The sequence below is a fragment of the Suillus subalutaceus genome, assembly GCF_016647625.1.
Source record: "Suillus subalutaceus strain FC151 chromosome Unknown DFJ58scaffold_120, whole genome shotgun sequence".
Taxonomy (NCBI): domain Eukaryota; kingdom Fungi; phylum Basidiomycota; class Agaricomycetes; order Boletales; family Suillaceae; genus Suillus; species Suillus subalutaceus.
The window spans coordinates 118,881-142,432 of record NW_024540369.1 but is presented as its reverse complement, the minus strand read 5'-3'; the positions used below and the strand labels follow the sequence as shown (position 1 = coordinate 142,432).

The window sequence follows — 23,552 nt, the reverse complement described above, 5'->3', positions numbered from 1 at the left end:
AAGTCCCGCGCCATCTGCGTAAGTCATACCGCTGAGGTACAATATATCTTCTGAAAAGGTATGAATATATGTCGAGTTACAAGGACATCTGAACCCTCACCCGTACGGTGGATGTGTGTGGCTACGTCGCGAGTGACTTGGTCCCGAAAGTTTTGCATGAGCATATCCAACGCGTTACTGTGCTGTTGGATCGTATCGTTCGTTTCCGAGACAACGTTCTTTCCAAGTCTCGTCCCTGTGATAACGCAAGAAACTTGAGACGGTGCAAAGCGCAACAGCTCGTTAACTCACAAAGGTTCTTGGTCTCCGAATAATTTGTGATGAATCGAGCACATTCAAGGGTCTGCTGAGAGATCTGTCGAAGGATAATACGCAACGACGAGATTTGGTCAAGCATCTCGTCTTGTGTTATGAAGCTGTAAACTTGACACAATTTCTTGAGAAGTTCGTGTACCGCTTTGTTGCGATCCACTTGCGCTAGAATAATCTGCACAAATGATTGCTGGGCGGTGGGAGGTAGGGAGAGAGAAAATGAAAACACACTTTGGCTGCAGAAGACAACATGCCCAGTGCGATCTTTGCATATGGATGTACCTGTGGAAGTAGATTAGTTCGGTTCTGATCCAAAGAAGGGTTCATACAGCTGTGATCTTCTCAATAACTTCCTCGAATATCCTGAGAGGTTTAAGATATGTGTCCTGGGAACTGTCAGCAGCATCGAGATTCGCTTGTGCGTGTTGGCCAACAGACGGCACAGTTATCGCAAGTTCAGAAAGTGGATGCATGCGTTTTGCAGCCTCTTGTGCATCCCGAAGTGCCTGGGTATCAGCCTCCACTTCCATACCAGCCTGATCCTGTGTGGTCACCGAGATTTAGAGAAAGCACAGAGACTAAAGGGCAAGTTTGAGGACCTACCTCGATATCTGGGATGAGCAGGGCTACGGGAATCCTTCGAGCGCTTGTTGGAATGTTAGTCGGATTGCAGGATCTCATTACGCGTGCTCGTGAACTCACCGAGATCCTTAACTTCTTTGCACTGTGGGTTTGTTGAGTTGAATCTGTCGAGCATTTGCGTTTGCTCAGTCGAATTCAAACGAAGTAAGATGAGGACCCACATCATTTATAATAAATAACGCCTCGATGCAATATTTGTACCAGTATTGTAAGGGCTAAGCAAGAAGCATTTGAATTTGAATTTGAATTTCGAAAATGTTCTTCTGATCGTCGAATGATGATTGACAAAAATAGCCTCGGCAGTGCACCCTTCGAGCGACTGCGTGGTTTCGCGATTTAGCACTCGATACTCTTTATTCTAATCTGAAAAACCTCTGTCATGTCGATCAGACCTGGATCCCAGTTTGATCATACATCCGTCCATTGATTCTCACTTCCTCAAGATAACACTGCATAGGGCCCCTCCCTCCGTGAATGGGCAGAAAAAATCACCCCTCTTTCCGAACCTACGATCCCTCGCATGGCGCGATTGTTCTTTCACATGTGTCCCAGTTCTCATATTCCTCCTACCCCCAGTTGAGACTCTCCCTAGATTTCTCATCTCCATTTCACAAAGCCATCATCCCTGCACTCCCTACCTCCGCTCCCCATCTCAAAGCTCTTGAGATCAAGGGCAGCCTCTTCATGACCGATAAAAATCCCTCAGAAATTGAGTTGCTCCTCATGAATTATCCCGATGGTCTCACAGAGCTTTCTTCGACGTGTCACTGGCATGATATCCTGAGCACCGTGCTCAACGTCATTGCACCCTGGCTATCTCTCCGATCTCTCACCTTAAAGCTAGGTCTCAAAGTATCCCTACCACACCTCTTCACATCCCCTAGCCCTTTGCCGCACTCACCCACTTGCACGTCTCATCCGATGACACTTTGAAAGTTTGGACCTTTTCATATCTTTCCTGCGCACCTTCCGAATCCTCAATTTTGATTTTTCCAACACCACATCCCTCAACCTCAAAACAATCCACTTCATGGCAGAAAGTTGCAGCCCAGCCAACACCTGGTCCCAATTCCTCACCTCTCACCCACACAAACGCAAAACTAGAACACATCATCCTAACCGAGAAATCCGGCTATGAACACCACCCACACTCTTCTTTTGACTTTCATCTCCTACTCGCGCACCAGAGTCTTACACGCCTCGATACTCTCGTACTATCCCCAGGCCGCACATCCTCCATTACACTCACCGACGCAGACATTCTCACCCTCGCACATACATGCCCCCAGCTCCACATTCTTGACTTGGGGTTGTGGAATACCCCCGTATCATTGCATGCTTTGAATATATTTGTCAGGCGCTGTCTTAAGTTGCGCCAAGTCTTGCTCTGCGTGGATGTGCGGGTCGATGCGCTCGGAGATGAAGGCAATGTAGGTCTCCGACCTAATGCGCGCTTGATGACACTGGAGGTCGGGAACCCTCCTGTCGCGTACGTGGGCCCTCTGCGCTCATCGCCAGAGCTGAAGGAGTCAATTCTGCAGTTCTTGCATGCGATGGCGCCGAGGCTTAAGAGCGTCACAGATGGGGCGTGGTCCTATGGAACACTCGAGAATCTATGGCAGGTGGTGTCGGACGCTTTGTGGACGATGGTAACAGAGGAAGAAGAGGACTGATGGTGTTTTTCGAGGGAGATCAATCCCGAGAGGGTTCGACTAATGCGTTTGGAATAAACGTGTATCAACATTTCGTTGTAATTTTACAAGAGAACGACGATTTGGAAAACTATCAGGTAGGATGATACACACGACAAGAAGAACTGATACTAGCTTTGAGTGACACTGGCGCTTATGCGTATGTTTGAGTAGCGGCTCGGTAGCCCTAGATAACTGTCCACGTTCGTTCGTATCATTTCGGACGTGCGTGACACAGTACAGCAATTCGACGTCAGGGGAGAAAACAATTGCAACAGGATCGGCTGTCATAGGTTGTCCTGCGTGCGTCTTCATTCTTGTTTCCTTCATTGTAACCCTTACAGTGATTATTGCAGACCCTGGATACTTCGGCATTACTGGGAGCAGATACGGAACAAGTGTAGATATGCGGGGTGAATCCGGCGATGACCCTAGCAATCACAATCAGCAACAGGGTCATGACTTCTACCTTTGAGTACAAGCCCTGTTACTTGTAAGAGATGAGAGGAACGAGGTGGATCACGGTGCGTCAAATTGACGGACACTAGACGGTATGGAAACTTGGTTTCGGACAGAAGGAGGGAACGCGCCTAAAGTCGGATGACTTCAGTCCCTGAAAGAGCAGAGACTCAACCTCGTGAATTTGAAGTCTGGAGGAACAAGTCTTTTGGGATAATCCTCAAGTTCGGGCGATTAGCTATCTTTGAAAGTCACCGAGTTGGACTCACTCACACTAGAAGCTGGTCACAGCTGGGAGTAGGAATATGTCACCGGCAAAATAAGGGATAACTTTAATGATTTGAACCCTGATGTACTACTAAGTGCGCAACCCGGCACCCAACTTGTGTTGCATAGAAAACATCGCGGATCAGGAATTATATCCAGTGAGGTTTCTTCTCGCTCTCACTTCCAACAGCTGACCCGCTACCGACCATCACACACCGTGAGTGCAAGTCCTCATAGGTGCGTTCTACTAACGGAGGTCTGAATAGCGAGGATGCACACAGCTGCACGATGAGCAGGATTCCCCCTAACAACGTGAATGATCGATGAGACTTTGCGGCCTGCATTGGATGTGGCAAAGCACAACTGGTGCGCTCAGCGCTGTGCGTGATAAACAAGCAAATAACGGCGCAGATGAGGGAGGTGGTTCTCTTATCATTTTCTGGAAGGAGAGATCAGGATAAATTCTTCAGCAATGACCGTCCGACTCGCTTTGTCCTTAGTTTGCGTACATTCTTCTCGCCTCCGAGTCCGACCCCATTAACATTTTTCGTTTGGTAGTGAATCCAAACAATAGTTTGGTCAGTCTGACAACGATCTAGGTTGGCAAGCACGCACCTTAGAGATATCTTATGCTTCTGAGACGACCCTCGTGAAGCGTGAAAGGTGAATTCATTTTCATAGACAGACTACCACATAAAAAGGAGGTTTCGGAGGAATGACTGGGCCTAGCTGAGATGGGCCTTCGAGGATCTATACACCGCAAAAATGTAGTGAGCAGGTTTCGAACCAACTTCAAAAGAAACAGATTTTGACTCTGTTATGGTAACCCCTTGACAAAGACCAGTCAGATAGGCTTGCGAGAAAACCATCCATGAGTGAATCTTCAAGGCGTGTTCCGATAGAAAAAAAACCTTTGTCGTTCGGCAGGTTTCGAACCTGCACTGATACAGTCCAAGAGACAGATTTAGATTCTGTTGTGGTAATCACTTTGGTCAGGACGAAGTTGAGATGAACCACCAAGGAACCTATCCATGAGCGAATCTTCGAGGCGTGTTTTGATAGAAAAAAGAACAATGATGTCGGCAGATTTCGAACCTGCGCAGTCCAAGAGAAAGAGATTTTGATTCTGTTCTGGTAACCACTCCGCTAAGATCAGGCCTGCGACGACATCACTTATGAGTGCTAGTGAATGTCAAGGTGTGATAAGAGGGAAGGTTCGGAATCCATTCTACATGCCAATTATGTCAACGTCCATGTACATACATGGCCTCCTCATACTGCGAATGAAGATAAGGACGTCACAGTTGTCTTCTATGCTCCGAAGTCCATTGATTGCTCGCAAGATAGAGTGGTGGAAAGCCATGCCACTCGACATGTCCGTGGAGTGAGGGAAGGACAGTACGCGGGGGAGTTGAGGCCGTTATATACTTCTTGGTGATGGCTGCAACACCAAGTTGAAGCGAAAATGTTGAGTACAGTCTGGAGTCTTCTCGTTGCGAATGACGTGAGGGTTTCCGGACTTTGTGTGCTCAGGTTAAAGCCGTTCGAAGGAACCGAGAAAGAACTTTATGTAAGAAGACCATGACGTCTTGGTGACGAAGCTTTTGGAATCGCCCATGTCATCTGCCTGCCATCACATTCCGCGGATTATTCAACGCGCAATTCGTCGATGTCCCCACTTGAAAACACATCGATTGCGTGAGTATCGCGATATCGATCCTGAAATTCTAAGTCGTTTCAGCATACCTCTACAAAACTTTTAAACTGGGCTTCTCTAACGTAGCAGCTGAAGTTGCCACTCGTATCATTTTCTGCATGTTCCCTTACGTCGATCAAGTTGGCCATGCGGACTCGGTAGGTGAACGCTAACCAGTACCTTGAAATTTCAATCTTCTGGCTGTCCTATGACACCGGAACTAGCCCCGCCGACCTGAATTGGGGATTATCTGACGATTGTACTGGAGTTGTAGTTGTTCAGTGGTTGCAACTGTTTTCTCCTCTCTGGTGCTCGAACGGCTGAATGATTTAGGTTTAAAGTATTACGCATGTCCTAGCTAGGTATTGATCACACGATCGAACGAACGGTTATAGTGTATCTATCTCCCTCGAAAAACACCATCAGTCCTCTTCTTCGTCTGTTACCATCGTCCACAGGGCGTCCGATACCACCTGCCATGGATTGTCATGCGTTCCACGGGACTGCACCCCATCCGTGACGCTCTTAAGCCTCGGCGCCATTGCATGCAGGAACCGCGGGATTGACTCCGTCAGCTCTAGCGATGAGCGCTGAGGGCCCTACGTACGCGACAGGCGAGTTTCCGACTTCCAGTTTTATCAGGCGTGGATTAGGTTGGAGTCTTACCTCGTCTTCGTCGTCTGCATTCTCACCATCTCTGCACGCATCGATCCACGTATCCACGCAGAGCGAGACTTGGCGCAGCTCGCGGCAGCGCCTGATAAGGGTATTCAAAGCATGCAATGATACAGGAGTATTCCGCAACCCCAAGTCGAGAATGTGGAGCTGGGGGCATGCACAAGCGAGCACGGAGATGTTGGCGTCGGTGAGTATGATCAATGTTGCGGGGCCGGGAGAGAGCACGAGGGTGCTGAGGCCTACAAGACTCTGGTGCGCGAGTAGGGGGCGAAAGTCAAAAGAGGAGGATGGGATATGTCGGCAAAGCCAACAACAGTACTTGCATTTCTCGATTAGGATGATGTGCTATAGTTTGGTGTTTGTGTGTATGAGAGATGCGAGTAATTGGGACCAGGTGTTGGCTGGGATGTAATGTCCTGCATTGAACTGGATTGTTTTGATGTTGAGGGATACGAAGTTGGAGGAATCGAATTTGAGGATTCGGAAGGTGCACAGGAAAGATATGAAAAGGTCCAAAGTGTCATCGGATGAGATATGCAAGTGGGTGAGTGCGGCAAAGGGCTGGGGGATGTCAAGAGGTGCGGTAGGGATACCTTTGAGACCTAGCTTTAAGGTGAGGGATCGGAGAGATGGCCAGGGTGCAATGACGTTGAGCACGGTGCTCGAGACATCACGCCAGTGGCATGTCAAAGAAAGCTCTGTGAGACCGTCGGGATAGCTCATGAGGAGGGACTCAATTTCTGAGGAATTTTTGTCGGTCACGTAGATGCCGCCACCCTTGATCTCAAGAGCTTTGAGATGGGGGGCAGAGGTAGGTAGTGCAGTGATGATGGCTTTGCGAAATGTTAATGAAGAATCGTCCGATGAGAGGTCGAGGGAGAGGATCTCAACTGTAGGTAAGAGGAGTTTGAGAACTGGGATGTACTTGAGAGAACAATGGTTCCGTGCGAGGGATCGTAGGTTTGGAAAAAGGGGTAATTTTTTTTGACACATGCAAGGAGGGAAGGGTATGCAGTTTTGTCTTGCCATGGTTGGGAGAGAATCCGTATGCGGGAGGCGACAACCAATGGATGGAATGTATCAATATGGGGCACGGAACGTCTGTATGAGAGAATAAGAGGCCAGAAGCCTCTCAGATTAGAATAAAGAATATCGAGTGCTGAATCTCGAAATGCACGACAGGTGAGTGCAAGTCGGAAGATGGAACGTCGATCTTGAGTTTCCGGTGATGGTATGAGATCAGGCAATAAATGTGAGCAGAAACGTCGTCGTCTATCATTGAACACAAAATAAAAAATCACTTCCAGGATCTCACTTAAAGACACTGGTGCATGTCGAGAGTGAAGCAGGTGTCCTCGATTTAGATTAGCATCAAAGTAACTTTGTGCAAAGTGCAGGGAAGTGTCCGAATAAGGAAACTCCTGGAAGCCTTTGCACAACAGACCAAAACAACGTTCACCTTCCCTTCTGACGTACTAACTAGTAACTGAGGGCTATGGCCAATATGGCGAATTCTAATATCAATACAACTCTTGCGTGAGGCGTGCAGCTCTATACCTCGTGCAAAATTTATCATAACCCTGGATTATTGATATGGCTATCTCAAACCGATATGTAATCTATCTTGTTTTTCCTCACAGTATAACTGTTGACGGATGCTTCAGCACAGAGAATGCTACCCTCATCTTGCATCATAATCGGGTGTCTATATACTGGACAACTTTAAGCTATACAATTGCCCGCTCGTGCTCGAGTTTGCTGGCTGCTGTCTTAAGCAGGTACCACTGCCAAAGTTCATGATGGTGGTCGAGTGTGCCATGACACTACTCCTCGAGAATGCCGTTGTTCACATCCTGGGAACCTTATCGGAGTTGTACTGCTTCATATGTAATGTGATCCTCTGGTGAATAACCACCGGTACTTCGATTGTCACATTCCACGTTTGCCAAGGGTAAGTGACCTTTGTGATCTTGTGGACTGTGTATGATGCTACAAAGCAGTATATTCTAAATCGAATTCACGAGCCCACAGGAGCGTTTCCTATATGGAAGTATCCACAAACGCTTCCCTTTTCCGATATGTTGTCGGGGCACAATGCTAAATCGATGGCTTCAATGCATGTCCACAGGTCATCCTTTGTCTACCGCTTTGCTGCCTGTCGCGAGTTATAAAAACCCCCCGTCGTTATCTCGTCCACTTCTCTCATTACTACTCTATTTTTTTCAACTTCGTCTTGTCATCTTAGCCACTTCGCTTATTTGATTCATCGATATGTCTATGTAAGTCTACTCACATCTCAGCCCGATATCTTCATATGCTAACAATGCCTTTCGCATCTAGTTCCTCATTTCACTCCCTTCAAACGCAAATCGATAGGTTGGTCTTTAATCTTGAGTTCAATGACGGACTCCATCTCATCGTTCTCTTAGCGAGTCTATGCCTATGTCAAATGACCACCAGCCGCTCCCTGGCGACCCAAATTTCGTTACGTTTACCCAAGAGGACATAGCTAACTTGGTCGCGGCTTACCAAAGCCAAAGTGACGAATTATCCCCCGAACTGCGCGCCCAGATGGATGAGTACGTGCTTCTAGCAAATTTAAATCATTTACTCAAACTCACGGCCTTTGACAGATTGTTTAACAACAGCGAGGAATTACGGGCCTTTGACGAAAATGCGCTGGCAGGCCCAGCCGATGCTGACGTTAATGGGTAAGTCGATTCAATTAACCTACCTGGGCCAAGCAACTCACATCTAACGACAGATCAAACTATGATGAATTAGCAGCGCCACAACAACTTGAAGGGTACGTGACACTCTAACAGAGTCCCCATCATTACTTATTTGTTTCTCCAGGACTTCGTCCGATTCACAATATGTTCAAGATCCTCAGGCGTCGTTTCCGACATTGGAGAATTTTACGGCCCCGGTGGCTAATCTTCCCCAGATGCCCCAAAACGATCCCACGCTCTACTACCCTCCGCAGCCCGATGTCCCTCAAGCGTCCCCCCAAGGTGACGCATGGCCCCAGCATGAATATGACCATGGTCACTTCATGAACGGGCCTCCCGGTGCGTATTATACGCAGCCCTCTGCCGCACCGCAAGGCCCCGCATTGTCCCAGCATGAATATTATCCTACTTATTATACCAACGGCCCCCTCTGGTGGGTATTATTCGCAGCCCTCTGCGGACGTTCAAGCACCGTCGCAAGGCCACGCATGGCCCCAGCATGGATATGATCCCACTCCCTATCATTACCAGCAACCTGACACCGTCGCGGGTCCCTCCTACCCTCACCAGCAACCTCAGACCGAGGCAGGTCCCTCCTACCCTTACCAGCAACTTGAACCTCAGACTACCGCGGGTCCGTCCAACTGCGTATCACCCCACTGTGGCATTCCCTCAAGGTCAACTTGAAGATGCTCCCTTGCAAACAGTAGTTTCGTGTGGGCTCAAGCGTGGAGCCATCTTCCTCTGCTCTTGATCAGACGGCTTCTGCAACGCCTTGTAAGCGTAAATCCCGCCAGACCTTTGAACTCGTGGACGGTCAGTTCAAGTTCGTCTGTTGCACCAACAACCCGCAAGCGCAGACGCCAGAACGACAAGGACAACGTCATCAAACAGGGGAAGTTTGGTCCGTACACGCTAGCGGACGCCAGTGCCACAGTCATGGTCATGCCTGTTCATGACCCAAAGCCGGTCGACATCAGTAGCCGCAGGACCCATGATCCCCACGGCAATCCCCTTCGGACGAGGAGATTTGGGGTGATGGAACTGGATGATTCCTACCCCAACGCGTCCGACAACGTTACGAAGGAGCCCTCATCAGAACTGATCTGCGTACGCTCATGCGATTGGACTGACCAGCCATGTGGTCTGTTCGTAGATATGGACAAAATCCGGTTCGAAGACCACCTATGGTATTGGCATGGTATCGAACTGAAGAAATGCACTCCCTGCCATTTCGAGGATTGCTCGGACGTAGGGGTGAGGACGCATTTGAGCCGTCACATCGAAGGCGCCCACTTTGAGATATCCTACCAATGCCCCTACTGTAAAAGACTGTTGACGAGGACCGATTCTTTGGGTCGGCATCAGAAGGGGTGCAAGCCATTGCTTGCTAGCAGGGCGCACGCTGAGCATGGAGGATACGATTTTTGTCTCCAAGAGTTGATCAAATTAGTCTATGGGTATATTGTTCCTGCCAAGAACGCAACCTAGGAATATGTACGTCCCTCTTTCCCTGCATTTGTCGCTGCTGCTAATTTTTATTTCCATACTCTAGTGTTGTCTCCAATTTCTTGAAATCACTTCTCTCTATGATTAACGACACTAGGTTCATTCTATTACTCGCATTCCTTTCAAATATTTCCTCTTTTCAACTTGTTTTCCTCCCTTCGTTCTTGCTTAGCGCATCTTCTATATGCTTATCGGGTTATCTTTATTGCACATCTTTATCGCACGCTGGACGTAGCTGATAGATCATATCCCACCATAGCGCTCGGCTTACCTTACATATGGTTGTCGGCTGGGATGGAAGTTGGAAGTAGCTGTATCGTATCTCGCGGATCTTTGCATTGCATTTGTGTCTTCCCTGACACTGTCTATACAGTCTATTGAGTGTCACCTGCACAATTTTTAGATATCTGGATGCTTGCGACTGATCCATTTCCACTTGATGCTTGGCCCGTCGCTCAGTCTAACCCTCAGTCTGGTGACCTTCTTTCCAAATCTGCAAGAATCAATGAGCCAATTCTTGATTTTTGAATTATACCAGCAGCCCGGGGACCAGAATACGAGATTTATCCATTTGTCGGGGCAATTGTCCTAGAGTTGTCGTCGTTGCTTCTGTTCACTATATGGCTGATAGGTTTGTGCTACGCACGTCAGATCCAATGAATAATGACACACGACTGGATAGTTGCAGTTATCGTGTATCTGGAAGGCTACGCTACTCACACATACGCGGTAGAATATGCCAGGCTGGTCGGTCCTAACATGATAATTGACACGGAAATGAATGTAATCCTTCACCGATGTCTCTGTTCGTGTCGAGCTCGATCCTACATTGACGATATCACCTGGTGGGATGCGTCTGGTACACAACGTCCGTACGCCCCCGCCGGGACCATTTCATCAGCACTACCGGCAAAAGAATATAATTAAATAGAGTAAATACCAGCATGTACTGTCCAGCATAGGGCCCCGCCCCACCGGACAATAAACCAGGATTTTTTTTTTAAAAAAAAAACGTCCGTACGCGAACATGTTCTGTGTTTTTGAAGGATAAGCAGATTCATTAGCAAACGGTGTATAGGTGAGGTCTGGCGCGGGCCCTCTGTGAGAGTGCTTGGGGCCCTGGCTTCTCCGTAATCCACGATTCCATAAAGATTCAAGGACTGATACGCCGATGGTGGACATCAAAAAAATACTGGAATACTATGTTCACTTCTGGTTTAGCGTTTGTTTCTCCTCTCTCTGTCGCCACCACTCCGGCGCCGTGTTGGCACGGGACTTCTCCAGCTTTTGGAGCTTGTCGAGCTCTGCCTTGATGAAAGCCTCCAAGCCAGCAGTGACACTCTCTAATCCCTGCTTGGGATCTGAAGATGGCGGCCACTGGGTCACCTCCACAGAGCCACTTTGCATCTGGTCCTCAATAGAAGTAAGATTCTAATCATGAATGAGTATATGGGTCTAAACTCAGGCTGAGAACAAACCTTGATCACGTCTTTCAACTGGACGATCGCTTGCCCCTGATTCATCCACTCCCGAATCGAGTTGACCTCCTCAGCAGTCCACTCGCGCACCCTGGGGTCATCCATATGCACGCTAACACCTGCTGCTCCCTTTGGATGCACCAGCTTCTCTGCACCACCAGGCTCGCTAAATAGCCCATCGAACCACGATGCAACATTTGCAGAAGCGTTTCTATCGTGTTTGGGAGCGAGGACGCGGGCCTTCGCATGCGGTGATGGAGTATCGCCTACAAACAAGTAGTCATAACCAATGTATTTTTCCAAGTCAAACCGATGTTCTTCTGATTGTTCGGGAGGATCGGAGACTTGTATGAAAAACCGGCCCTTGTACATAGGATATTGTCAGTGTTATAGAGTTTGATTTTGAAAAACATACGGGTTCACTGTATGCTTCTATGACGAACGTGGACTCGAACCGTTGAACCATTGGAAATTGAACCAAATAAAGCGGTATCAGGACTGGGTAGGCAGCCTCCTGCTCTGGGGTGAGGAGGAAAAGGGTGCGTCAGAAGAGATGACATACTATATTGGTTTTTATGAACCGTGGCTCGAAACGTGCATCTTCATCAGTAGTAGCATGAGTGAAGGACGAAGGCCGTGTACTGCTAATAACGTCGAGTGGGCTGATAGTGTAGGGCATGCATATAACATCAGAACCGTGTTGACGCGTGAGGCTCCGAGAAAATGGAACGGCCAAGGCAGGCTCTACTTGGTCATTTCGGAGAGCAAGCCTCCCAAGCAGGTCCAATGTAGCGCCTTATGAAAGTGATCAACCTCACTGGTATGCCTGGTGTGGGGAGATCGCACCTGGTAAGTAACTATATGGAATTTGTCAACTCAGAAGAATATTGATAAATGAGCTAGTATACCAGTCGTTGAAATACGCGGTCACAATTCGCTGCGAGACTCCCGCTTGAATGAATGTAACAGGAAGAGGTGCTAGAATATACCTGCCGCTCGTCATCTTCATCGGTCAAGTATGACTCGACTTCTGCGTCCAAAAACCAAGCAGGAAAATAAACAGGTTGAATGCGGATGGGTTGGATTGGCTGAAAGTTTCCACCTATATACTTTGCACCAAGCGACCCAATGAAATCGCGAAATAAGCAACCTGCGGAAGCAGCTACACCGACATGTCTGATAGCAGCCTCCTTTGAAAACGCGAATGGAATGGCTGAAATATGCCAGTCAGTAGCCTGCAGAGAGTAGAGACAAATGCAGGTGACCTCTGACTTTTGGATGATATTGCGGTACGTTTTGTGAGTAGCTTCGCGGAGAAGACGTGCAGTTAAGACCGCGCACAATAGCCCCTGCTCGTCGTCGCAGCATTAGTGCTTCTGGACAAAAACTCTTAGACCGAACGATGACCATGCCGGCCACCCAGAAAAGGAAAGTCGGTTATTTGCCACGTGACCCTCTGCGATATACGTGTACCGCAAATTGGCAGCTGCAAATCATTTGCTGTCCAACTTCCGTCCCTCCCTTTCCTGAAGGCCTCGGTCTGCAATGCATTTGGCTTCACACGTAGCCATTCTATGGCTGCTTTTTGTTGTTCTTGTCAGCGCAACCGATCTATACAAAGTTCTTGAGCGTCAGTCCAAGGCGTGTACCAACTGGTTTTGACTCGCGTCTAACTGATATACTCGGCATTCAGTGTCCAAACATGCATCGGAGCAGGATATTCGCAAGGCATACAAGCGTCTGAGCAAGCAATATCACCCTGACAAAAATACGGATCCAGGGGCAGAGGAGAAATTCGTTCATATCGCTCATGGTAAATCGAGTTGCACCCGTTTCCATAGAATGGTATCCTCATGATTCTACATCAGCATACGAAGTCCTTTCAGACTCCACGGTACGCAAAAGTCTTAAGGATTTCTTGAAGTCCGCTCAAAATTATTCAGAAACGCCAAATTTATGATAGGCATGGTGAAGTGAGTTCAGTATCCACTCATTATAGATTCATTCGGATATGAACACGCGCTCCGCATACAGGAAGGATTGAAAGCGCACGAAGGTGGACAACAACATCACGCCAACCCTTTCGATTTATTTTCCAACTTCTTTGGTGGTACTTGTGGGTTTGCGGCTCCTAGTTACTAACACTTTGCGCTGATCAGTATGCAGTCAATACACAGCAGCAAGTGCGCCGTGGACAAACTGTTGTCATTGAATTCGAGGTTTCACTTGCAGATATGTAAGCTCATCCCCGCATTTCTGCAACGGTTAACTGATGAGCAGCGCAGGTATACAGGTGCCAATATTGACGTTCGTCTTGACTTAGTCTTTCACATTGTTACTCAGTCGAATTGACACTTCGCCCTCAACAGTTCACCATGAGGAAAAAGATACTTTGTGATCACTGTCGCGGCTCAGGCGCTGCTTCAGACGGTGACATTGATACTTGTTCAGGATGTGGTGGATCCGGCGTGAAAACCTTCAAACAGCAAATATTCCCCGGCATGTTTGCACAGACACAATCAACATGTAACGATTGCGGTGGCCGTGGAAGGGTTATCAAGAAACAATGTCCACACTGTAAAGGGGAGAAGGTGGTTGAACATACGCAACAGTATACTTTGGAGTTAAAACCAGGTACACCAGAAGGTCATGACATCGTATTTGATGGAGAGGGAGATGAAAGCCCAGACTGGGAGGCTGGCGATGTTGTTTTGAGAGTGCGAAGTAGGAAGGAGAAAGGTGCTTGGCGACGGAAAGAGAGCAGCCTGTACTGGCGGGAGACCATTGGCGTTGACCAGGTAAGCCCGGTTGATACCGCCTCCTCCGATAACTTACTGTGCCTGCTTGAAATGTAGGCACTCCTCGGATTTCAACGCAATATCACGCATCTCGATGGTCACGTCATTGAGATAGATCGCCAAGGAGTGACCCAACCTGGTGAGCTGCTATCGCTTATTCGCCTAGCCTATGAGGGTGATGTTCAACCTAATCACAGGTTATGTTCAAACTATGGAGGGCGAGGGGATGCCCTTGTATCAGACAGACAGTTTTGGCGACCTCTTTATAGAGTACAATGTCGTGCTACCTGTTGAACTCCACTCAGACATTCGTCGAAGTAAGTGATATTTCAACCTTACTATGGTATTGTTCGTCGTTTTGACCGCATTTCGTAGAACTCGCCGAAGCATTTTACGGATCAGGCCACCGTGATAGAGATGAACTTTAGATATATTTTTCGTAATTTATTTTTTTCCGTGATCAGTTTGTGTGAAGTGTTTGCCATATCAAGTATTTGGGGCTGTGATCCAGTGTTTCTAACCTGCCCTAAGGTCAGGTTACATATAAGATAAGCTGAATCGCTATTAGGTCCTTTGGTTCCGGACCCCTTCGGCATGGACGAGGTTGGTCATGTCTCTGCACTCTAGTCCTTTGACTGAACCTTTTACAGTGTTCCTATGAAGCCGTTGTTTAGTGCTAGTCCCTACGCTGCGAAAGTATCGGGCAGTAGGAGATAGTAATTGTTAGCCAGGATGATCTTTGGAAGACAGTCTAGGCAGAGTGGCCCCTTGTCTGCATCGAGGTTAGTCTAACGTTGTTGGAATCTTCAGCAAAACTCATGAATTTCGCAGTGGATTTTGGGCAAATTATGGTGGATGAAGTGTGTTTACTTCGTCTGCAGACAGTTTGTTGGCAGCCTTTTCAAGCTGGCCTTCAGTGAGTCAAAATCTCCGAATAGGCTGTGATATCTTGTTGACAACTTCTCAGCTAGTTATTGACATGTGCCTTGGCCTGCAGCCATGGTGGTGTGCATGCTCGTACGCGGCGGGCATTGCTGCATCATGTTGTGGTGTAGATTCAGAGCGCGTGCTGCTCATGGGTGTTACCCATGAAGTTACCTTCAAATCAATTAACCCAGGACGAAAGTCTCTGACGGGCACACTTTCAAGGGTTACTCTTTGGTCGTGTTTCCCATCAGAGCCTACATGTTGCTTTGTCAAGTATAGCAGTATGTAGCAATGCATTTCATTGTAAAAAATGTGTGCGGAAAGTGAGACTGTCGGAGTGCTGGTACAACCCTAAGCATGTTAAGTCGTCCTTCCACGACCCAGTGTAAATCATCGTTACCTAGTGAATATGTAATAATCCACTCGTCATCCAGAGGGATTGCACAAACTGTGCGGGAGGAACCATTACTTATGATGGCTTGTATAATATTTGTCGTCATGAATCCATGCCTCATGCCTGAATGGCAACGATGAGATGGGGAAACATGTTAATATCACAAACACGCACAAGATAATTATACGACTTGCGATCTTCACAGCGCTCAAGATACTCTCGCTGCGCCAGATGTAGATTAGATCATGGACATTAAATGAGCAATGTTACTCACATCGATTAATCCTTCAATTCGTTTCTTGATATTCTGAGGGTTGGGTTGGAATCGAGAGGCAAGCTGTCGAGTGACTTCATTGACGAGGTCATTATGTGTCAAGTGCTTTCTATCTTTCATGATGCGAACGATGCACGCCTAAGAAAGGGCGGACGTCAGAGTTCACGGGATATAATAAGATTGACTGTAAGCCTCACCTCGATTTGATGATGTCTTTCCTCTTCGATACGGTCGCGAGTTTCTCTCCGTTCCTTAATGGTTTCCACCTTGGCGGACACCGTGCTGATTTTAATCTTTTGCATTGGACATGTGAAATCATTGTTGAACGAAAATGAGTCCGATGGATGAACATCTCGTCCAGGGGGATGTTTCTTGAGAATCTTGAATTTTGCACATGCTAGGGATTGCAAGTGCCGTTGAAGCTCAGTATCTGGAATTGAAGTAGCAGTTTTCAGCTCCTGATCAAAAGCGTCAGATAGATCAAAGCATCGTAAGCTGGTGAGAACCCCCACCTCGTATGTGAGAAATCCATCGTCTGCCAAATTCTCGAAAAGCAGCAAGATCACGAGTGCAAATGTCGACACGTTAATATCGTGCTTCCTGGCCTTGAACTGAACACGAACATCGGCATTTCCGAGCGAGGGTTGCCACGCGAGGCGTCGCCCTGAGTGGCGGGCAAAATAGAAATGCTCGAATGACTTGCAAGCCCTAATTAAAATTTCGGGGAAAACGCAAGATGCACTAGAATGCGACATGGGCCAGAAAGTCGACGTCATCACGGTCACAGAGATCTCCACTTCAGGTGCCTAAAAGTCCATTGAATAAAAGCAGTAAGACAAGATCACCGCGCCTACTGAAACGCCTTCAAGGTACTTGCGGTAGGCTTGCATGGTATCAGCGGATATCTTCATATCGTGGAACATGCCCTCCAGCTTTTGAGTGAACTGATACCCGCACTCAACTTTGAGCTTCGCCAGCATGCCTCTTTCAGCATCATCGGAGACCGACCTGCCCAGTAGCAACCGTTTGGCAAGATGATTCTTGTAGTATCGCTCGAAGGCGTCCTTCTCTGTTATGTACCGGAAAACCGTGATGGTCTTGTCCAAGACAGCATCGACCTCCATATCGGTTTTCTGAAAAAAATTGATGAGCGCGAGAATTATGGGAGTTGGGTTACTGACGCCTTTGAGGCCCTTCTTGAGGTTTTCATCGATGAAGAGCGATATGTACTCTGGTGCTTTCTCATTTAGGTTGATGAAGTCTTCAAATGCCTTGTCACCCACATTAGGATATACAGGAACTACAGAACAGAACACTGACCTCATTTAAAGAGCTTTCCACATCTCGATTTTTATCGAATGCCCGAGCCCAAACGCAGTCGAATTTATCTTTCAGATCGAGCACAGTCTGTACCCATTTCAGGGCCAGTGTCAATGTCGGAGGCCCAGTAGCAGTGCGACCCTGACCCTTGTCTTTTCCTTTCGTATTTTCAGCGTCATTAAGGTCACCATCGTCCACGTCTTGGCCAGTGTCAATACTCGCGGAAGCAAGATTGATCTCTCTTCCTCTCCGTAAGATTGAATCCTTGAACGACCTTCTTAGGGTAGGCATTCCGCTAGGAACCATGAGAAATAGACGGTACAAGCGATTGAGGTCATCAAATTTATCGAGGTCTACCATGACATCGAGACCAGAATTGGGCATGCCAATAACACTCGACAGATTATGTGTTAATAAATGGCGTTCGAGAATCTTTCGGAGAGGAACACCAGTTTGGGAGAAGAGGTAATGATACGTTCGCGCTTGTTCTGAATCGAAACGTGCCTCGACCTGCATGTCATGAGGATAACCTGAATTCTTTGAGTGGAAAGATCACATACTCTTCGCAGATACTCTGGTGCATTACAAGTCTCCAGAAGTCGTTTACCTTCAGCGGAATAGAATGTTTCGCTGGCTGTAAGCACAGCTGGTTCTAGATCCCGCTTGTAGACGGTTTTGGCATCATGATCGACGCTCAGCTGCAGAAGGACGTCGACGCACTCCTTCACCACAGAGCGGCTGATGACATATCCGTCACGCTCAATTTGGATTAAGCTAAGGACTGCGGAGGTGACATGGTCCTGTATTGGGGGTCGTATGATGTGCTTCAAGAAGATATCTAGGCCAGCATCCCAGATTTCTGGGACAATCATTAGCCTTTGTATAGACGCGATCCTATGGACGTTTCCGCGTGAGTAATTAGTGGATACGGCGATGGAATGCTCACCATGTACTTGAGAATATCTCGAAGCTTCGACATATTGCCAGTATGATCATCCCATACACGTCTGAGAGCCTTCAGTAACGACTCTCCCTCTTGACTTTGTTGCACAGGATCCTTGCTGCTACCACTGGGAAAAGCAGGAATGATTTCGCTTTGTGCTAATCTGTCGATGTTCTCCGCCACCAGTTGACAGACTCCCTTATATAATACAGCACCATTCTTATACAGCACCATATTGTAGGCGTAGCGATAGTTCTCCTCGAATGAAAGGTTTGATGCATTCTGGTTATGGATTTCACGAATATTCGTTGAGAGGCGGGACCAAGTTTCATCCAATGATACTTCTGATTCGTGCTGAGATCGCTTATCAGTTGCGAGCAGCCTTTGTTTCACAAATCGCTTACCTTGCGGGGCGGTTTCTATCCAAAAGATTCATTGTCAGGAATGAATGGCTGACGGAATGTAACACGCACGATTTTTGTCTTCACCGTGCGGCGTGCTGACAATCAACCAGCTCAGTAGATTCTCTACATTCGAAAGTTCGTAACCCACTAGAAGCCATCGTTCGCGTAGTAGCTCAGCAGTAATTGTAAGCTCCCCTTGAGGCAGACCATAGAAGGAGGATCAATTACTTGTTCCTTCTTGAATGGTACTCCGGTATCACTCTCCGACTTCTATTTCTGTAATATTTGCCTCTATTGAAACCAGAAGCTGTCGCCAAATATCTCACAACCAACTTCGAACGGAAAACATGACAAACGGGTGATATTCTTGCGATAAATGCGGATGCAATTACTAAAACAAATGAACAAGAAACCAAAATCACTCCGACATGCTATGAGGAAGCCTGCGATCGAGATGAACGAACGAAATCAGCAAAGTACTTCCGAAATGCCTTGTTATCAAGGTCTTGAAGTTTGCCTGTGAACTCCATGGCGGTATCTGGTGGCCAACCTTGCGAAGGAAGGAAGGCAGACAAAAAGAAATCCTGTGCTTCCTGTCCTCTAGTTTTGCAGACTATCTGGAGGAAGTTGCCAATTTCCAATAGAACCTAAACCAGATGTTAGATATGAAATGGGCGGCAAATGCTACATTGGTACATACAACCATCATCTGTCCATCCTTGATATTAAACTGGGGCGATGAAAGCACTACGAAGGCTGTGGGAACGAGACGTTCGTAGACGAATCGCTCAAAGCCGGGTACACCCTGGATTTGACCGTCAGCTGCTGTAGCTGGTTGGCACCAGACCTGAACACAGCGACTAAGGAATGCGAAAGCAGATTTCTGGCTACTCGAGTCTGAAATATCTTCTGCCAATCGACTCATGCTGATCAACAGAGGTTCGAAAGTGGCTTTGTTGCCTACACAAATTTGAGACTAACCCACAACAGTCACACGGAAACTTACGATCAGAGATAAAAATGTCATGAAGATCGGAGGACATGACGTTGGTCAACAACGTCAGATAGGCACGCTTAGTTTCTGCATGTTCAACACTGTCGTCAGTACCTGTGACGGGCTGATTGAGCAGCTGGGTGATGTGAGCGCTTAGAGGTCCAATGAGCTCGTCCAAAACATTGAAAAGTTCGCTCTGTTGGCATAAAGTCAGATTTGAATGCACAAGTAAGCGAGATCCTCACCTGAAGCTTGTGAATCAGCAACCCAATGAAGTTCATGAAGTCGACGAGCTCAGAGGGTTCGAATTGTGCAAGAAGGTTGGCCATCAAAGGTGGGATCAAGTGAGTAACACTGGATCCTGTCGTGGCGATGATTCGCGCAAACGCATGTCGTGTCTGCAGATGATCAGCTTGGGATGTGTCAAGAACAAAACACCAACTCACTGCGTCGCGGACATATTTGAAAACGTTCATGGCCTCCAGACATGATAAAATAGCCTGTGCAACCTGCCGAAACACGTCTAACGATGGAAGACAATATCCCTCCGGCACCGGAGAAGGATAATCTGGAAATCCTTTCGCAACATTGCCGAGCGCCATGATGCTGTGATGAATGCGAAGGATTGGAATGGGATCTTTCCCCCCTTTTGCCGCTGTCAAATTTGAAGAAAGCTCATCTAGTAGCGGTGTCACGATCGAGAGTAACATGCTTGCTTGCTGATCGGAAGATTTTGACACCAAGGATATGAGTGTGCCCAAAGTTTCAAACAAATACAGCTGCGAGTCGAACAATCCAGGATTTTTTATCGCCTCCGCTAAGAGATCGTCATCGGGACTATCAAGAGTCGGTAGGTCTACTTGAATGGTTAGCAGATCCCTGATGCCCTGCACGAGGTTGACTGCGAGTTCCTCGGAAATGTCGTTTCGGCTTTCTTTGATGAACCGGTGGAAAAGATAATATGTCCGCGACCGAACTGTGCTATCTGGGTTGTGGAGTCCTCTAAACCATGTATATCAGTAGTGTAACACCGTCGCATGTCAGTTCGTGCCTACCGAGCATCAACAATAGCCTCGAGTGTTGGCATAATGCACTCTTTGCGGATCTTAAAGAAATCTCCATAACGGGCCACAGTTTCAAAGAACTGCATGGCAACTAAGCGGTGAGGGAACGCAGATATACTACTCTGTACCAGAGCCAGTAACATCTCCCCATGAGGGGTTAACGGATATTCAGAATAATCTACTTCGCGACGTTTCTCTTTTGGCACGAGGGGAGCGACGCAAAAGGCTGCACGGCCCTTTCCTCCCGCTGTGAAATTGAGTCATGAGATGAGGCTTGAGTAGTCACAGTAAGATATCCCCTACTTTTCACAATCTCGCCGAAAATGTACACGAGATAAACCGCTAGTTCAGCGTCATTCCAATTCAGCGACACCCCGCTGCGATAGGCAGACAATGTTTGCAAAGACAGTGTTCTGACCGCATTAGTGACAAGGTCTTGGTCAATTGTGAACACGGCATCCATCGACAATCTGAGATCCTGCAAAGAAAGTCAACGGGCTAGAAGTGGCAAGTAATATCGAAGCAACCTTGCGGAGGGTTTCAAATGCACTAAAATCATCATCGTCTAAATCGCTAGGATCTTCCTCGTCATCCCACTTCATCTTCTGCATAATGACTTGGAGCAAAGATACGAGGAATGATCGTTTCGATTCTTCCAGTGGATCCGTGGACACTTTCCGGGAGCGCTTGTACTGAAATAGCAATCAGTCTTGCAGCAAAGTTTGTCAGAGTAGATATGGACTCACGCTTGCAAGGACAGTCTGCAGCAAGGGAAATACTGTCGAGCACGTGTCATCATATTTATCTGACATAAATCGCAACATGACGGGTAAAATCTGCTCCAACAGACGTGTAGCATCTGCCGCAACCTCAGGTTTTTCGCATTCCTATGCGAAATCATTAGCCCGCTGAAGTGTCAAAAGCTCAAAGGTCAAACTTACCACCTCAGTCAATTTTGACAACTCAAGGCCCAAGACATTCAGCAGGCGACCGAGGGCCTCTCGGTAAGACTCTTCCCCTTCATCTTCGTTGGATCCTCGTGCAACTTGTTCCGCACGTGTTTTTGATTCGAGCGCGTCGATAACTTGACCGAGGGCCAATACTTTGACAAGCTGCAGCTTGTCTTCCGGTTCCTTGAGACCCTTTGCTATAATGCGTAGCAAGGCCGTCGATGTTGCAAGGCGAATAGCAAGATTGGGGTCAGGGAGCAGTGAAAACAAGAGAGGTATAGTTATGGGTGTGATAGTTAAATTGATATCAATCCATCCTGTCAGTATCGTCAGCACAAAGTCTGATGGTCACGACTGATCTCGTACCTGCGTACGAACCAAACGTCCTAATACCCCAATCGACTATCTCTAGAGCCTCGGAAAGCTCGGGCGAAGATGTTGTCATTTTTCTGAGCGCCGCTAACCGTTCCGTCCCATCAACAACGATCGTCAATACCGCTTCATTGATCAATGGTGCATCTCGCTCTCGGACAGCATCTCTGACACGAGAGTCTCGTGTATGCCGAACAGGGTTGAATGTCCTCGCAGACTTGATTGTTTGATCTGCAACTTCACCGGAGATCTCTGAGATGAGGTGGAAAAGAAGAAGCGAGACGTGGCGATTGAATTGTGGCTGGGAAGGAGACTCGGGGAGACGGATGAGAGAGAAAAGATCGGTGAAGAATGTTGGCCACTGTTCGACGTATGTGCATAGGAAGAATAATGTGAGTGTATGCGAAAACTTGTTGCGAAGATCTGCAAGTCATTGTGAATGTTTCTGAAAAGATCGATGTATGACGAGCTCATACATGATGCATTAGATTCAGCCGAGCCATAGACATATTCAGAATGTACATAAGATATCATGGATTGTTGCAGAGTACGAAATGAGTCTTCGTCAAGAGGTTCGAACCTGTAAGACGAGCGATAAATCAGAGTCATTCCAACTTCATTATATGGAAAATAAAGGCGAGTTTTCATATTTAATATTCTTAACGCGGCCTTTCCTGCAAATGAAACAAAAATCACTTACCGATTGTCAAGGAACTCATCTAACAAGCGTAAAGAATAGAATCTGACTGATTCAGGGTATTTATTACCCTCCGGGGTCGCGCCCGTGAACGCTGTCAAGGCCAGTCGCCACGTTTCGTTCGCATTTTGGCGGAGGTTGGATAGGTACTCAAAGGCCTGCTGGTGGAGATGATTTTGCGAGGGTTCAGACGCAATGCAAATTGCCTCCACATAACGGTGAATTTCTTCTTCCATTGCTGTAGCCGAATCGTCTACCAGATACAGCACGTCCCCGGGTGCTCGCGGTCAATTGAATTGTAACGCGAGGAGATTCGATGAAAGTCAGATATTTTGGAAGATGAGCGGGGGTGGTAGCAGATTGTCCAAAGCAAACGTTGCAAGCTTGTCGCAAGCCGGGCCAATATTTGCTCGTGTGGTGACTCTAGTAGCTGATCACGATTGCAGTGGCAGTGTAAATTTATGACTTCCAACGCATCACGTGGCTTACGTATAGACCAGCTTCTCGTCATCTGCACAGGGGTAAATTGAAGTTGCAATGTAAGTATACGATTTTTGACGGTATGGACACAATTATATTCGCGTCTCCTCTTCCAAATCATAGTCTTTAAATCAGTGCATAGAATAGTCATGATATCTCCGTGTTGTGATCCCCGAAATCGACCAGTTCTCGGGGTTGCGTTCCTACAAGGTGCTGAAAGTGGCGCACCATCCATCTTGTACGAGTCGAGACGTTATGATGGCTCACAGTCGCCATGCGCGAGCTAAATTCCCCTTGAAAGGTTATCAACAGTTTCTGCGTAGGAGTGTTTCTAAAAACGAAAGCATCCACTTTATTAGAAAGAATGACTGTCTCCCTTCGTCTGGAAAGGGCTGCCTGGGGGAGACTAGGGAGACTGGGACGTCCACGATTGCACGAAGGTAATCACCTAGCAGATTCAACAGCGTGTCA

At 47.4% G+C, this 23,552-nt stretch overlaps 7 protein-coding genes across 7 annotated transcripts; 4 read left to right on the top strand and 3 right to left on the bottom strand.

The window, feature by feature from the left end:
• Window positions 1-1,428: 1,428 nt before the first annotated feature.
• On the top strand, window positions 1,429-2,627 carry DFJ58DRAFT_732238 (uncharacterized protein; the record flags this gene model as incomplete). Its single annotated transcript, XM_041386148.1, has 2 exons — window positions 1,429-1,806; window positions 1,839-2,627. 2 exons carry the CDS (start codon window positions 1,429-1,431, stop codon window positions 2,625-2,627), a joined length of 1,167 nt encoding a protein of 388 aa, XP_041239750.1.
• A 6,669-nt stretch (window positions 2,628-9,296) lies between these two features.
• On the top strand, window positions 9,297-10,252 carry DFJ58DRAFT_807215 (uncharacterized protein). Its single transcript, XM_041391230.1, has 2 exons — window positions 9,297-9,974; window positions 10,033-10,252. The coding sequence occupies exon 1, from the start codon at window positions 9,417-9,419 to the stop codon at window positions 9,966-9,968; it is 552 nt and encodes a 183-aa protein (XP_041239749.1). The 5' UTR covers window positions 9,297-9,416; the 3' UTR covers window positions 9,969-9,974; window positions 10,033-10,252.
• Window positions 10,253-10,866: 614 nt separating this feature from the next.
• DFJ58DRAFT_807214 (uncharacterized protein) lies at window positions 10,867-12,851 on the bottom strand. The gene is made up of 8 exons (XM_041391229.1): window positions 12,730-12,851; window positions 12,454-12,677; window positions 12,373-12,401; window positions 12,311-12,321; window positions 12,027-12,259; window positions 11,880-11,978; window positions 11,465-11,827; window positions 10,867-11,417 (listed from the first exon to the last, which is right to left on the bottom strand). Exons 1-8 carry the CDS (start codon window positions 12,830-12,832, stop codon window positions 11,193-11,195), a joined length of 1,287 nt encoding a protein of 428 aa, XP_041239748.1. The 5' UTR covers window positions 12,833-12,851; the 3' UTR covers window positions 10,867-11,192.
• A 115-nt stretch (window positions 12,852-12,966) lies between these two features.
• DFJ58DRAFT_707637 (uncharacterized protein) lies at window positions 12,967-14,775 on the top strand. The gene is made up of 11 exons (XM_041383762.1): window positions 12,967-13,094; window positions 13,158-13,277; window positions 13,333-13,358; window positions 13,408-13,437; window positions 13,499-13,580; window positions 13,631-13,700; window positions 13,750-13,771; window positions 13,834-14,262; window positions 14,320-14,401; window positions 14,460-14,579; window positions 14,638-14,775. The coding sequence occupies exons 1-11, from the start codon at window positions 13,010-13,012 to the stop codon at window positions 14,688-14,690; spliced, it is 1,119 nt and encodes a 372-aa protein (XP_041239747.1). The 5' UTR covers window positions 12,967-13,009; the 3' UTR covers window positions 14,691-14,775.
• Window positions 14,776-14,843: 68 nt separating this feature from the next.
• DFJ58DRAFT_807203 (uncharacterized protein) lies at window positions 14,844-15,500 on the top strand (the record flags this gene model as incomplete). Its single annotated transcript, XM_041391228.1, has 4 exons — window positions 14,844-14,865; window positions 14,913-15,044; window positions 15,094-15,178; window positions 15,230-15,500. A coding segment is annotated over exon 4 (227 nt), but the record flags the coding sequence as incomplete, so codon positions are not given.
• A 200-nt stretch (window positions 15,501-15,700) lies between these two features.
• DFJ58DRAFT_732233 (Cullin) lies at window positions 15,701-18,682 on the bottom strand (the record flags this gene model as incomplete). Its single annotated transcript, XM_041386147.1, has 12 exons — window positions 15,701-15,805; window positions 15,858-15,995; window positions 16,055-16,315; window positions 16,370-16,663; window positions 16,712-16,990; window positions 17,039-17,128; window positions 17,178-17,687; window positions 17,738-18,071; window positions 18,131-18,474; window positions 18,525-18,539; window positions 18,594-18,619; window positions 18,673-18,682. 12 exons carry the CDS (start codon window positions 18,680-18,682, stop codon window positions 15,701-15,703), a joined length of 2,406 nt encoding a protein of 801 aa, XP_041239745.1.
• DFJ58DRAFT_807198 (armadillo-type protein) lies at window positions 18,525-23,024 on the bottom strand. Its single transcript, XM_041391227.1, has 14 exons — window positions 22,605-23,024; window positions 22,381-22,484; window positions 21,899-22,327; window positions 21,524-21,849; window positions 21,329-21,469; window positions 21,110-21,274; window positions 20,886-21,060; window positions 20,574-20,829; window positions 19,965-20,520; window positions 19,764-19,916; window positions 19,531-19,714; window positions 19,225-19,484; window positions 18,673-19,171; window positions 18,525-18,619 (listed from the first exon to the last, which is right to left on the bottom strand). Exons 1-13 carry the CDS (start codon window positions 22,835-22,837, stop codon window positions 18,956-18,958), a joined length of 3,198 nt encoding a protein of 1,065 aa, XP_041239744.1. The 5' UTR covers window positions 22,838-23,024; the 3' UTR covers window positions 18,525-18,619; window positions 18,673-18,955.
• Between the last annotated feature and the right edge of the window lie 528 nt (window positions 23,025-23,552).

What these genes read in the sequence shown, in the direction of transcription:
- DFJ58DRAFT_807215 (XM_041391230.1), top strand. Translation starts at nt 9,417, where the DNA reads ATGGTCATGCCTGTTCATGACCCAAAGCCGGTCGACATCAGTAGCCGC.
- DFJ58DRAFT_807214 (XM_041391229.1), bottom strand. Translation starts at nt 12,832, where the DNA reads ATGCTGCGACGACGAGCAGGGGCTATTGTGCGCGGTCTTAACTGCACG. An exon ending in ATATCATCCAAAAGTCAGAG is followed by an intron (nt 12,678 to 12,729) that starts GTCACCTGCATT and finishes GGCATATTTCAG; the next exon opens with CCATTCCATTCGCGTTTTCA. An exon ending in AGTTGAAAGACGTGATCAAG is followed by an intron (nt 11,418 to 11,464) that starts GTTTGTTCTCAG and finishes ATTCATGATTAG; the next exon opens with AATCTTACTTCTATTGAGGA.
- DFJ58DRAFT_707637 (XM_041383762.1), top strand. Translation starts at nt 13,010, where the DNA reads ATGCATTTGGCTTCACACGTAGCCATTCTATGGCTGCTTTTTGTTGTT. An exon ending in TTTATGATAGGCATGGTGAA is followed by an intron (nt 13,438 to 13,498) that starts GTGAGTTCAGTA and finishes CTCCGCATACAG; the next exon opens with GAAGGATTGAAAGCGCACGA. An exon ending in CAACTTCTTTGGTGGTACTT is followed by an intron (nt 13,581 to 13,630) that starts GTGGGTTTGCGG and finishes ATCAGTATGCAG; the next exon opens with TCAATACACAGCAGCAAGTG.
- DFJ58DRAFT_807198 (XM_041391227.1), bottom strand. Translation starts at nt 22,837, where the DNA reads ATGGAAGAAGAAATTCACCGTTATGTGGAGGCAATTTGCATTGCGTCT. An exon ending in CATTTGAAACCCTCCGCAAG is followed by an intron (nt 21,061 to 21,109) that starts GTTGCTTCGATA and finishes CTTTCTTTGCAG; the next exon opens with GATCTCAGATTGTCGATGGA. An exon ending in TCAAATATGTCCGCGACGCA is followed by an intron (nt 19,917 to 19,964) that starts GTGAGTTGGTGT and finishes GATCATCTGCAG; the next exon opens with ACACGACATGCGTTTGCGCG.